This window comes from Borostomias antarcticus, assembly GCF_949987555.1.
Source record: "Borostomias antarcticus genome assembly, chromosome: 9".
NCBI classification, from domain to species: Eukaryota; Metazoa; Chordata; class Actinopteri; order Stomiiformes; family Stomiidae; genus Borostomias; species Borostomias antarcticus.
In genome coordinates, this window is record NC_140242.1 from 23541217 (window position 1) to 23555099 (window position 13883).

Genomic DNA, 13883 nt, shown 5'->3' on the forward strand with positions numbered 1-13883 from the left:
TTCATTCTCAGACTGTGTTTTTTGTGTTCAGATTATTCATCTGGCCGTCCATCTGTATTACTGAGTCAGTTTCACACAGATGGATTTCACAAAAAAGACAAGGCTTAAAGCAAACTATCCACTGTGCGAACACTGTGACAACGTTTCAACTGATTGTGTCAGGATAATCTAAAACACTAAACACGTCATCATTTTAATAAAATAAAAAAGTGAGAACATTTCATATGACTAAGTAATATTTGCTAGTGAGTTTTAACTGTTTGCAGCATATGGAATAAGCACAGGCTAGCTAGGACAAAGCCACACAGCTTCAAACAGTTTAGCACTGACAAACTTATGTTGTTTGAGCAGTTTGTAGAGAGAAACATGAAATGGCCCAGTTAGTTAGTTAGTAAGTATACTCTGTCCCACTTTATCAGGCATCTCTCTCATTGTCCACAGGGAATTAGCTTTTAGACTGGCTGTTTACTGGCTGAAAGGCCTGTCATGCATCTGAAGCCACACAGGCTAGATAATGCATCCCAGGCCACAAAAGCGGGCGAATCACTGTGCATTAAGACTGGCTCTACAAAGGGCAACAATGGCTTGCATAAACACTATTTAGAACTATTCACATGGCATTGAAGAGATGGGCGTCGACTCAGTATTGCAGCAAAGCCGGCGCATTGTGCGGAGGTGAAAAGAAGTCTAATGAACAGGAAGCCTTATTTGAGAGAGCTGACAGTAACCATACAACGGGCACATTGTGTGCCTGCCACCAACCCTGTGGGTCTCTACATTAGGAAAAATGATGAGAAAGTAACCCCAAAAGACACAGTATGGCCCTTGGACCCGCGTAAATGGAGCCCGACAATAACTGGGACACAGGCTGTCCGCACCTTTACCCAGCACTGCACGTTTACATGCACAGAACATCACCCACTCTCATAGCCATGGATAAAAGCCCCCTGGCCAGATGGAACTTTGAAGTATGTTTGGGGATGTTTCCCGCCCAAGCCTTTCATTCCAACTGCAGCAGTAGTTCAAATATACTTCATACATACATTTCAAGTGATATCAAGTTCCATGGGGAAATGTTATAGACTAAGTGCTAAACACGCATATATATAAACTAGCGTTCACACAGAAAGGTGGAATTCACACACACAAAGGTGCACACACAAGTGCACACACACACACACACACACACACACACACACACACACACAACAGCCCCTGCCACAAGCTCCATCAATCTTCCACAAAGGGATGACATCACCAATAAGTACTCTTTTTTAAGCTTTAAGCAATAAGTAAACCTTATTTACTGATGAGATAAGCCCTCCCCTATTGTCTCGACCTCCACTTTGCTCCTTTCTCTCACAGCTGAGGAATCAAACGGCATTTTGCTGAGGTGACGGAGCATGCCCGGGATTTGGGGCTGAAGCATGCAAAGGGTTTCCTATTTGGTGGCCTTTCACAGGGCCGCAGGCTTATGCCAGTTCAAAGCAGCAGGTCCAGGTAAAGCCCCCTGACCATCTAAGCCCGTTTGTTTTTCCAAAGTGCCTTCCTGTTATTTCTACCATATAATAGCTTCTGGTGCCTTGTAAATGTAACAAAACATATGTAGATTAGATGGCCATCATTCCCTGTAGCTGTTATGAGGAAAAATAGGTCCCTGGGTTTTGTGTGTGAGGGACACTACTATTGGTGTTTGTTGTAACACATCTCCCTTAAATGAGAGATTTGGTCGGCCGGTGTGTCTCGGTCTCTCTCTGTCTGTGGCACCATTATGTCAAGAATTGTGTGATGTATGAAGTTGACATTCGGCAGGTTGTATTGGTCAGGACCCAAAGCGTTGCAGTGTTGATTGTTGTAGTATTTTACCCTGTGGCAGTTTTTTTTTTTTTTTAAATCTAATCCATCTTCCGCCATCTTGGATCACACATACTCTTGCGGGACATGCCAAACTGCAGCCAAACACCAGTTGAACTTAGTATAGTGTTGCCTGTAATAGTGGTTGTGTAGCCCACATATTCACGAGAAAAAACGAAATGGGTTAAATGATTTGGGGGCCAATATCTCTGGCTAGCTACGTAAAGTAACTAGCGTGTCCCACCACATTCTTATAATGAACCAAAAATATTTGAATTTCACCGCCAGTCAGAAAATGTCGCTAGCCGTGAAGCTAATTTTCGCTATGTTCTACTTTGTTCACTTATGCTAACAGCATTAGTGATCTGGACAATATAGTTGTTGAATGAAACGGAAATTGTCTTCTGGTCGATCTAGCAGTCAGTAAAATTGTCCAAATCTCAAGAGGTGGATATTGTTGGGATTCCTCTCAACCTACAGAATCTAGCTTCGATCAAAAGCAGCTTTGATTTCAATTGATGTCATTATAAGCAGAATAACTGCCCATTGACCGGCATTCAGTTCGGAGGAGCGAAATACATTTCCCCATTTATTCCCGATGGCGGCCGGTTAGATACTGTACCCGTATTTTTGGTTCTGGGGGGGCAACAGGCAGTGCATTCTGAACACACATAAATCTTAAACCTAAATCTTATCTACAGTCAGATCAATAGTTGGTTGTTCAACACCGTTGAAACCGAGTTGTAAGAGTTTATTCAGTTATGGGTGCATTTGTTTCGTTTTGTGGCATGAAGGAATAATAGTTTGTTTCGGTTTGTGGTGTACGCTGTAGGTGATGATTTGAATGGTGAATTTTAACTGAAACAGTCAATTTATCTGCCCTGGTGCTGTGAGTAATGCTTTATATACGTACATGTACAGCCCCGCAGAGTTTGCTGTATGGGTACAGATTTAATATGGATGGATGGATGGATGGATGGATGGATGGATGGATAGAGCAACCACAACGGGCACAAGGGCACTAGTGCATTTGAAATGAGCAATCATTTGACAGCTGTCCAAATGCAGTCGATACCTCTGCTGTCCAAATGCAGTCGATACCTCAGTTTACTGAGACAAGTACAGACAAGTACACCTGTGACCTATAATTACTGCAGGGTGTAGGTGTCCAGGTACTGCATGTATGGTCAGCTACGGGTGACTTACCAAGAGTGGCCAGTGGAAAAATGTTCGATGTTTGTCCAAGATTCTGTCTACACCACATAAACATGTTCACATATGTACTGTAGTTGAGAGCACCAACCTTTCAGTTTGTCATATACTATAAAAACTCCAAATTTGCAAATGGACTAGATTCATAGTACTCAGAGTACTCAACTTGAGTTCAACTTTCACAGGAAAAGAAAACTAGGTTGGTGGTGATAATTGCAGTCTAGAAAACATGTAGTATCAACATTATGCAAATGTTTTTTTTTTTTTTTTTTAACCAGATACTGTAGCCATTCTCTGTCACCCTTCATCCAGTGTCAGAGCACACATACGTATATAAAGGTGCTATTTGTTGTTTGTTTTTCGGAACACTACACAGACAAGGCATGTCAGGTCTTGGGAACTTGTCAGATATTCTGTTTGCAGTTGCTTTAGAAAGGCTGAACACACAAGGCTCAGGGGAATCGCTCTAGACTCCTCATCTCTCCCCCGTGTCACCAGGCGGGAACAAAGCCGCCATAGTCAATTCTCCTAATTTCACTACAGCCTGTCGAAATCCTGCTCTCCTTTTCTCCTGCTCTTCAACAAGTACTTTATGCTGGGATCAGTCAGGTCTGAGCCGCCCACAAAAACCTGAGGCTCTCGCTCCGGCATCTCTCAGCACCAAGTCTGACACAACACTACTCCTGCCATTCACAGCCCTACACCATGCAATTTGTTTCCATTTGTCAAACAGCAGTATCCCCCACAAAAGAAAATGCTGGCACAATAAAAATCTGAAAAAAACAACAACAACAACAACAACAAAACATTGTCTCATCCACCTAAAATGGCCACATAAACTCTTTATGGAACCATAACAAAAAGAACCGTTTTACAGCACTTTCACTGGTCATGGATACTTGCTGTTACATTATGTTTCACATTGGAAATAAAAAAAACTTTTTTTTTACAGAATAGAATGTTTCACACCTCTTTAGATCAGCGCAACCATATCATATGTCTCTTAAAATGCGGACCGGTAACTGCCAGTTTGAATTCCTCCGTATTCATTGCCTCCTCATTGTGCTGAGTCTCATTCTGTATTTTTATTTATTTGGGATAAGCTGCATTGTGTAGCCAAGCCAGGTTTCTCTTTCTGTTGCACAGGCATCGATTTATTAAAGCTACATCAGCACTACGTTGGCAGCATTGCTATTCCCCACCTATTCAGATGTGCCTTAAAATACCCCTATTATGACCAAGGCAGGAAGGTACCAGGTTAATAATACTTATTGTGCAAACTTTGTTGTTACCATTCTGATGCGTGGCGTTATGGAGGTGGGAGCAGAGAGGATATGTGCTGACTGTGATGTAGATAGTGCTCAGAGTATTCCTATTGTGTCTGGAGCTGCTGCTGTGCGCTGCGGTCGCAGATAGGGCTCAGAGCGCTGTCAGCGCTGTGTCAGGAGCGCGAGCACCTCAGAGACCCGGGACGCCCCAGCTGCCTGTGTGCCCGCGTCTCCCCGGGCCCTGGCCGCCAGCCTGACACCCGACACAAAGTAATCACAGATCACAGCGTTTAATCACTGAAACAAGCACTCCTGAGGACCCGCGTGTCAATATCCCACTCTCTCATTATCTGTTTGGATCCACATCCACACTGTCAGATAAACAGAGTGGAAAATTAAGATTAAAAATATGGTAATTTCATTTCAGGCAGCCGGCTCCTCTCACTGCCCCATTATGCTATTGATTACCTCTGAATTCAATTTCTCTTTTCAATGTAAACTTTAATCTATTCGCAAGCCAACAATTCAACTCCCCAGGGGCTATTTGAGAGTAAGTAACCATTTAATATGACGCTAGCTGGAGATTCACTGGCCCTAATGAATTGTGTAAATCACTCAGCTTTAAAAGGACCTGATGGCCCTCGGTTCAACAACCAAATCTCAGCTCCTTTCTGCAGCATATTTAACCACTGCAAGCTAGCATTAAACACTACCATTTCTACAGGGCTAAATGTTAACTGACACTCCTCTCTGAATGTGGTCTCATTGTCTCTAATAGTAGTCAGTGTGAGAGGAGAAAAGAACAACAGACTTTTATTGAGCTGGTGATCATAGCATTATGTTTCAATTAGAACCATACTATCAGGCTGCATTTCTCAATGATGATCCAAGTAAAAAGTTATAGAGGCAATATTGAGTCTATAAGAGACAAAAGGACAGAGTACTGTACATAATTCAAATGCTGTGGTCACCTTAACCACTTACCATTGGGTAGGTAGCCTCAGGCTTTAGACCAGTAGGCACTGCTGCAAGGGGGACCTGACATGAAACACAACATACAATAGTAAACAAAAATAACGTTGTTTAAATATTGAAGTAATATGGTCTTTATTCTTGAATTACATTCACATTGTCTTTATGATTGATTAAAGCTTGAGTATGTGTCAGTCATGGCACACTAACTGGAACTCTATGGAGTTGACATTACAGTAACATAATCAATAAAGTTTGTATTATCAAAGCATAACATCCACACAGATAAGCATACGCGTAAGTGGGTAATACACACAATTATACAACGGGTAGTTCCGACCTCGCAATCTGATTGGTTAAGAGCTGTTGTATATGCCACAATATACCACTGGCAAAGCCTCTTTACCATTCTATGTGAAATATAACTGCGCCAATTATTACTGCCTGTAAAAATGTTAGTTCCATTGCTTAACCGTCACATTACATTACGGTTTCTCCTCAAGAAAATGGAAACATTCAATGTCAATTTTGAGTTGTTCTATCCGTCCTGTAGCCCACCACTCTGGTTTATCATCACCACTTTTGCAACTCGCAGTCGCACAGCAAAGTAGGCTACACTTCGTTCATGGCTAGCTAGATTGGTCAGGGGTATTAGTTTTGGTTGCTAGGCCTCATTGTTCGTCGTTTTGAAACTTCATAGCAACATGATACTTTTATGAACTACCTTTCCTGGCGGAGTTCACTAAAATCGATATTAAGACAGTGAAATAGTAGGTATTTATCTCATAAATGTTTCCTGATGATGTAGCCGTTGTATAAAAGCAATAACTCACTCGAGGGCCGTGGTACTGTACAGTATATGGCCAATATACCACAGGTTGTGCTGGTCGACACACACCCAGCACAACCCGTGGTACAGTATATTGGCCATATACCACACCCTCTCATGAGTTATTGCTTCACTAGACAGTGATTTTCAAACCTACAGGAGCTGATGGCTAATTCCATAAATTATGGGAAAGGTCCACTCACCCACGAAAAACAGTACGAGAACTTCCAACAGCCCACTTTGCTCAGATCATCACAGTAGAACATATAAGGTGACAGCACAGTATTAGCACATTCTACTTGTAAATATTGGCAACCTAGTATAAATGCTACGACCTAAAAGCATATATGTACATGTGAAATGTTTATTGTGATTCCACAGCGCAATCCAAGTCTAGAGGTAAGGCATTCCACTCAGACTAAGAGCAGACTAATCTGTCCTCAAGACAATCAATGAATACAGTACAATTACTAAGGATCGTTATTCTGATCAAGGCACAGTTAAGTGATTATTGAAAACAACGACAAGGTCTCCTCTCTGCCCCTCTCGTCTTAAAGCATTATCACAAGTACAAAACAGATTGCATTAAAATGAAAACTCCCCGTCTGGAAACAGTGTTCTCTAACTTAAGTGTATCCAACCTGTACTCTAGCTCCAGAAATGTATTTCACCAAAGCATTTCCTATTTCACTATATCGTTTCTAGCAGTCAACTGCACATACCCACAAGAGTAGAAACATACTGTACATATATATAGAACACACAAACATCCCACAACATCTTCTTCCAACAAAGGCACAAAGATCTTCAAACAACTTATTTTGTAGTGTATAAGACCTGTGGACTAGACCAGTCATATGTGGCGCGTTGATATGTCTTGAAGGCATTTTGGTTTGAAGAACTGGCCGATATTTGGTCACCTCTGGAGTTGAGGCGACAGTGCAGGATCAGGAGGACGTCACAGAGCCGTCTCAAAGATGACGTAGCTCCCCTCAGCGCTCCTCGCCTCTGCCACCCCGCTGCTCTCGTTGGACTGGCGTTTCTTCATGTAAACCTGGGAGGATATTAGGAGAGACACAAATCAAATCTGAGACCAAATCTGTCAACGTCTGATCTATGATGAATATTGCGCTATGTTTTGCAATGTGTCGCCCACTAGAGCATGGGAGCATGTATAAAGTTGTTATTTTGGTCATGAAACAACTGTGAAATTCTGAGGGAAATGCATCTGATATAATAACAACAACAACAACAATAATACTAATAATAATAACAATACTTTAGACAGCCTTTACTTCCTTCTCCACACCAGCCTTCTGACCTGTGCTATTCTGTGTAGTCTGATGAATACAAAACTGACCTAACCTGTTTCAATCACTTCCAAAATGAAGCTGATAGATAACAATGCTCATTACAAATGGGTTTCCACAGACAAAGGGAGTATGACAAACTAACAACTTTGGGTGTGAGTGTGGGGGGGGGGGGGGTTAAGTGAAAACGGGTTAGCCACAACATCAGATGTACTCAGATATACTCAAGGATTCTCATTCAGTTCGGACAAAGGGAGCGAGAGGTTGGTATCAGATGATTTAATGTATTTAAACCTTGACTGACAAGTATAGAAACTTCACACTCCGTTTGTGAAGCTTCTCAGTATTTAATAAGTGGCGCTAGACGGTTCTGGGAGTTACAGTAATCTGATCTAGTGAGAGCACCCCACAATAAAGAAAGGAGACGTAAGGACCTGAACAATGTCTCTACCATCCCACCAGTGTGCAGGGTAAGACGATACCAAATAATACCAGTGTGCTGAGTCTTTGAAATCAGTATTTCACCCATTTCAGTCCGTGGCTGTGGAGATACAGTTTTCCTGATAAATTTGTGCGCGGGACAGAGGGAAAATGAAATGATGCCTACTTTTTCTTATTTCACAAAGACCTGTTTGAAGTTGCAATATCGTATCTGCGGTCCCAGACAGATGCACATAAAAATGGAATTGAACGATGAATACCCAGCCCTTATCTGGAGAGTGTCTGAAGGGGAAATACATCACCAATGAATTTCAAAGAAGGGAAAAAAGAAAGAATACGTTCTCTATTACAGTAATCCCCATAGAAAGTTTATCCCGAATCAGGACAAACTTAAACCCAGCATTTCAAAAATAGATATAGAGCAAAGAAGGCTGCTTTTCAAGAATGATTTCTAAAATGATTGTAAAATTACATTTTAGAAATAGATTATATGGATGGCTCCTATGATACAATCTGAGTATGTGGAATAACCAACGGGAAATAGGGAAATTTCACTCATGAAATGAAAGTTCGGGAATAGCATCTGTACATCAGTATAACAAGTTGCTTTGAATCAGAATGGACATCGAGCTCCTCTACAGGATTGTCTCCATGTTCTGCAGCTGTTCTGTGTTGTTCTAGAGGAGAGACCCGCTGTTGAAGGGAGGGGCCGGCAGCAGACCGTGCCGGGACAAAGCCAGGGGGGCTCAGGTTACCTGTTTGGCCGTATGGAGCAGAGAGGCGGCCTCGGCCTTGCCCGTCTGCTGGACCATCTGATAGAACACTCCGTCCTGGTTCTGCAGGAGAACATGGGGTTCGTCGTACTCCTGGATCCTGCCTGCATCCAGAACCTGCAATCATACACACGCACGCATGCACACACACGAGCGCACACACACACAGATACGCAGGCGCACACATACACACACACACGCACACAGACACACACACATACAGACACACACACACACATACAGACACACACATGCACGCATGCACGCGCACGCACACGCACGCACACACACACACACACACACGCAAACACACAAACACACACACAGACACACAGACACACAGACACAGACACACACAGAACAGGGTGTATTCCAGGGATGGTATACTTTACTGCTTACGAAACTAGCATTTCAGCTGTTTCACTGCTGAGTGAGACAGACTGACAATGCCGGCTCAGAGGGAAACAGTAGTTCTCTCCTGCACTGAACCTGCCATTTGTGACTCACGGCAAAAACACACACCAGGGCTTGTTTCTGCCTGACGGAGCCCTGGACATGAACACAGCCCGTGTTAGCAGTGTGAAAGTGTGAGGTGACAGTATGAGACTGCAGATCAGGTGTAAACGTGCTTGTCTATGCATTTATCATTGCATTTCAGCACCACAAGGGTGGTCCTTTGACAAAGCCAACAATCACACCCTCTGCACACTCAAGAAAATTACCATCATTTCTCTGTCTTCCCATGCCATGTAAACCACAAAAAGAATTTTTGAAGAGTTTCTATTCAGCGGACTATATAAAGACCAGGCATTACATCATGGAGAACTAGATAGATCTTTTACAATATGTAGGAAACGACTACTCTAGGACCATTTTGCTCAAATACATGCTTTTCTCTATATAATCAGTGCAAGCGGCAGAACATTGTAGCTGCTGAATTGACAGCTCAGTAGAGCACAAAGTTGATACTCCCAAAAAAAAAACGATTTCATTCCTCAGGACACAGGCCTATAATTTGGACCGGGAAATTCAGCGAGGTCCCCAGTCTGTTCCGCAGACGGCGTGACAATCTGGGGGCGTTTGACACCAGCGCAGGTGTGGAAAGGACCCCCCCCGCTGTGTGACGTTTGGCTTTATCCTCTTCCTCAGGCCCCTCTCACTGGCCAAGAGGCCACCGGGTCAGGCCCAGTCCGCACAGGGAAGGAAACAAACGCTGCCACAAATGGCACTAATTGGCACCTCTGCAGGCAGTGGTCAGGAGAGGCCAGAGATCAAGAGGCCTGGGCACGTCCCCGCCCGCCTGGCGGACTTGAGCGGGTGGCGCGGCAAGAGAGAGAGAGAGAGAGAGAGAGAGAGAGTGAAAGAGAGAGAGTGAGAGAGAGAGAGAGAGAGAGAGAGAGGCTGTGCCCAGCTGTCACATCGACCAGATATGAAACACAACAATGTACCAACTCCAGACAAACTGGGTGGCAGAGAGTACAGCACTTCCTCTGACACAGGGATGCTTTTCAACTAGCCAATGAACAGCGAGGTATTAGAAGATGTTCTGTACAACACCATACGGCAGAGTAGACAGGATACTGACTAACAGGGGGAGAGTACACGGTTAATATCTTTATAATGGATTAACTGGGGGCTTTTTCAAGAGCATGTAATATGAGAGGGCTCATCTTTTCACCTCAATTTCAATCTAACAGGAATAGAACACTGTTATTAAAACACAGTAGCCAAAGATGATTTGCCGCCTTCGACCGGCGACAACCTGGATTTTCTCCAGGCAGCTCTTACCAGTATCCTGTCACAGTCGATGATAGTGTCGAGGCGGTGGGCGATTGTGAGGACGGTGCACTCTCTAAACTTCTCCCTGATGGTCTGCTGGATGAGGCCGTCGGTTCTGGGGGAGCAGTGGAGGGAACACAACACCTCGGTATCCCGGCAGAAACATCACTCTCTTCCTACGGACCCCTGGGCGGGGATTTTACTCCGCACATCAAAACAATGGCTAATCCTCTACCAGGCATGTGCAGCTGTACTAGAGCTTGTAGTATCGAGTTACGGTGTCACTAACAAGAGGCATTCGCTTCTACACATTGGAGGTGTGTCATTGTGGTGTCTTCGCACCCGGTCGAGAATTTGACTAAAGCGCCGAACAGAACATATTGTGAGGAGTGTATGGAACGGTCTAGACTGGTTTCAATATTAGCCCCGGCGCCGCAGTGCTGATGAGAGACGAGTTTCCCGCGGAGGCGGACGGCGTCTCGCCTCGCTGACCTCGGGTCGACGTTGGCGGTGGCCTCGTCGATGATGAGGATGCGGTTCCTCCTGAGGAGGGCTCTGGCCAGGCACACCAGCTGCCGCTGGCCCACGCTGAAGTTGGAGCCCGACTCGGCCAGCACCGTCTCCAGCCTGCCGGGCAGCTCCTCCACCGCGGCCCTCAGCTGCACCTGCAGGGGGGGAGAGAGAGAGAGGGAGAGAGAGAGAGAGAGAGAGAGAGAGAGAGAGAGAGCGGGGGCCCCGCGCCCTTCATTACACCTGGAGAAAGGCCTCCTGTGTGTGTGTGTGTGTGTGTGTATGGGGGGGGGTGTCTTTAAAGAGGCATCCAAACACACCCATTAACTGCCCCGGGACAAAGCAGGGCCAGGTCCACCGGTGACCTTGGCCACTGCTCTCTTGTGGCCAGCCCCTAGCTTTAATCCAGGCCACCAAACCCATTCAGGAGCAGGCCCAGGAGCAGGAGCCCTTCCCTGTGGGGGGGGGGCTTCATCCAAGGCCGGCCTAACTGGTCCAACACATCTCCCCCAGCACTTTCAATGGCTCCCAGTTACAAACCGCACATTGAGCTGAGGCCCCACGGCCCTAATGGGATTTCCCCCCCCCATGACTTGTGGCGAGCAGGGAAGCTGAATGGCGGCATTGTGCTGGGGGGACAGAGGGACCCCCCCCCCCCCCCCCCCCCTCCACCACCACTGTGGCGGCGAGGAGGGAGGGGGGGGGGGGTCATTCAGAGCCACGCTGGAGTACCTCTTGGAGTGCATTCCACAGGTCCTCATCTGTGTGCTGGCTGAAAGGGTCCAGGTTCTTCCTCATGCTGCCAGTGAACAGGACTGGGTCCTGCATGGGGGGGTGGATATAGGAAGAGAAGGCCATGGGCGGTTAAGAGAATGACCAGGGGAGACGTTTGAAAGGGTTAAGACAGGCGGTATTGAGGGGCCTTGGGGCTATGTGTGAGGGAGAGGTCTTCACAATGGGCCTGCGACGCCACACTCAGGAGCCCTATTCAACACCCAGGCTTACCATACTACCATGCAACACTAAAGTTTGTCTTTTTTACGTTGGAAAACTCTCTGGCTTCAGTTGAGAGTGATTTCAGAATAAAGGCTGGCTGAACAGGAGGAGGGTGCAGGAATAATTTAAGATAATCCTAATACAACTTAAAAATAAAACTCTTGCGGTCCATAACTTAGTCTACTACAAACCTGTAAAATATACAGTGTGTGTGTGTGTGTGCGCGTGTGTGTGTATTCAGGGTGGGCTACACACCTATGCCAAGGTTCAGCATTACAACCATCTTTAAGAAAGTAAATAAAGCTCTTTATTACAGTGCAGTGGAAACACCTTGGCTCACTGGAGCCGCTGTCCCAGCATGCCTCTGTGTTGGCTGTAAACCTGGCAAACAGAAGCACAGCTCCACATTCTCATGTCAGCTATGTAAAGATATTTATTCAGAGAACCTGTTCCAAGAAAGAAGTAATTAACAGAACACTTACTGAGATTCTCCTTCCTGCTCATAAACAATATATTGGAGCATTACCGAGACAGATAACATTTTCATGGTATTGTTTCCTCATTATTTATCAATGGGTAAACACTAGACAGCTTCCTTTAGCAACAAACGACAGGTTGTATGACACTTTAATGGACATAATGACCATTTGAAAAAACATTAACGAGTGTGAATGAGCCTCAACAGAGATAAAGGGGGACAGAGAGAAACTGTCAAGTTTCACAATGCTGTCAAGGAAAAACAATAAATCATGTTTACTCAAGGCACTAATCAGACCTCCGATCAAGATAAGCACGTTCACCTGGCAACTGGCAGATTAGGGGAGGTGCAGCAGTAAAGTAGGGTTGGCCTGGGAGGGCTGGCGGGGTGGAAGCTCTGAAACTGAGCCCGCGGTCAGAGAGCACAGTGACTCACCCTGTATCGGCCCAGTGGCTGCCTGGGCCCAGGACATAGGCTCTGAGCCAACGCTGTGACAGCACCACAAACACTCGAGGAGACAACACACACCCACACCCACACCCACAAACTCACACACACACATACACACACACACACACAATGCAAACACAGACTCACACGCCTCAACAGACTTTTGTGTTAGCCTTGAAACCCACAGCAACAGTTCAACTTTGAGCAGACTCCATGAAAGGAGAGAGGAGAATTTTAAGCATTCAGGAGTTCATCCCTTTCTCCCTAGACATAAAAAAAAACTGTTCCACCTCTCCACTCCCAATGAGCTTCTCCCTCTGCCACCAGCTGACTGCTTTGTCATTAAGCCAGCTCAAGTCCCAATTCAAACTAGTTTTGTCACACACTTTAATTGAGGATTCAATGTTGTCGGCAAAAACTGCTTTCAAGCACAGCTTTCCATAGCCGATTATGTGCTCCAACAATTCTAAGCCCTCTGTCTGCTGCAGAATTCATTTTTTAGTCATTCCTAAGATTTGAATAGAACCTGAAATGGATTCTTTTTTTAATGCCACACACTAATAAACGTTTATCATAATCAAATCTGAGGGAAGGTGGTTGAATAGTAATACTGCTCACTGGCAACGTATGGAATAAATATCACTATCTGAAGATTCCATATCACAAGGTAGAGCAACAAGCATCTTATATCTAGTTATTTTCCATTTGAAAGGCTGAGTGAATATCACTTTAACTCTAGGTATCGCTGGTGAATATAAAAAAAAAGGTTTTCAAATGTACATTTGTAAATGCAATGGAGACTTCTCTCTTCCTATGGGCAAGTGCTGCAAAATGGGAATATAGGGAGAAGGAACCCAGTCTTGGCACGCACTCACTCACACACTCACACACACACACACACACTTACTCACTCCCACACTCACTCACTCAATCACAAACTTACTCACTCTCTCACTCACAAACACACTTACTCACTCCCACACTCACTCGCAAACTCACTCACTCACTCAC

General features: G+C 45.0%; 1 protein-coding gene across 1 annotated transcript in view; it reads right to left on the reverse strand.

The window, feature by feature from the left end:
• Positions 1-5521: 5521 nt before the first annotated feature.
• Positions 5522-13883, reverse strand: part of abcc4 (ATP binding cassette subfamily C member 4 (PEL blood group)) — a gene marked incomplete at its 5' end in the record, with an annotated part of 52880 nt that continues 44518 nt past the window's right edge. The window contains 5 exons of the mRNA XM_084443704.1: positions 5522-7189; positions 8642-8776; positions 10448-10553; positions 10931-11103; positions 11681-11770. Of these exons, the coding sequence (XP_084299830.1) occupies positions 7094-7189; positions 8642-8776; positions 10448-10553; positions 10931-11103; positions 11681-11770 (600 nt within the window). The 3' untranslated portion in view covers positions 5522-7093. The remainder of the gene's footprint in view (positions 7190-8641; positions 8777-10447; positions 10554-10930; positions 11104-11680; positions 11771-13883) is intronic.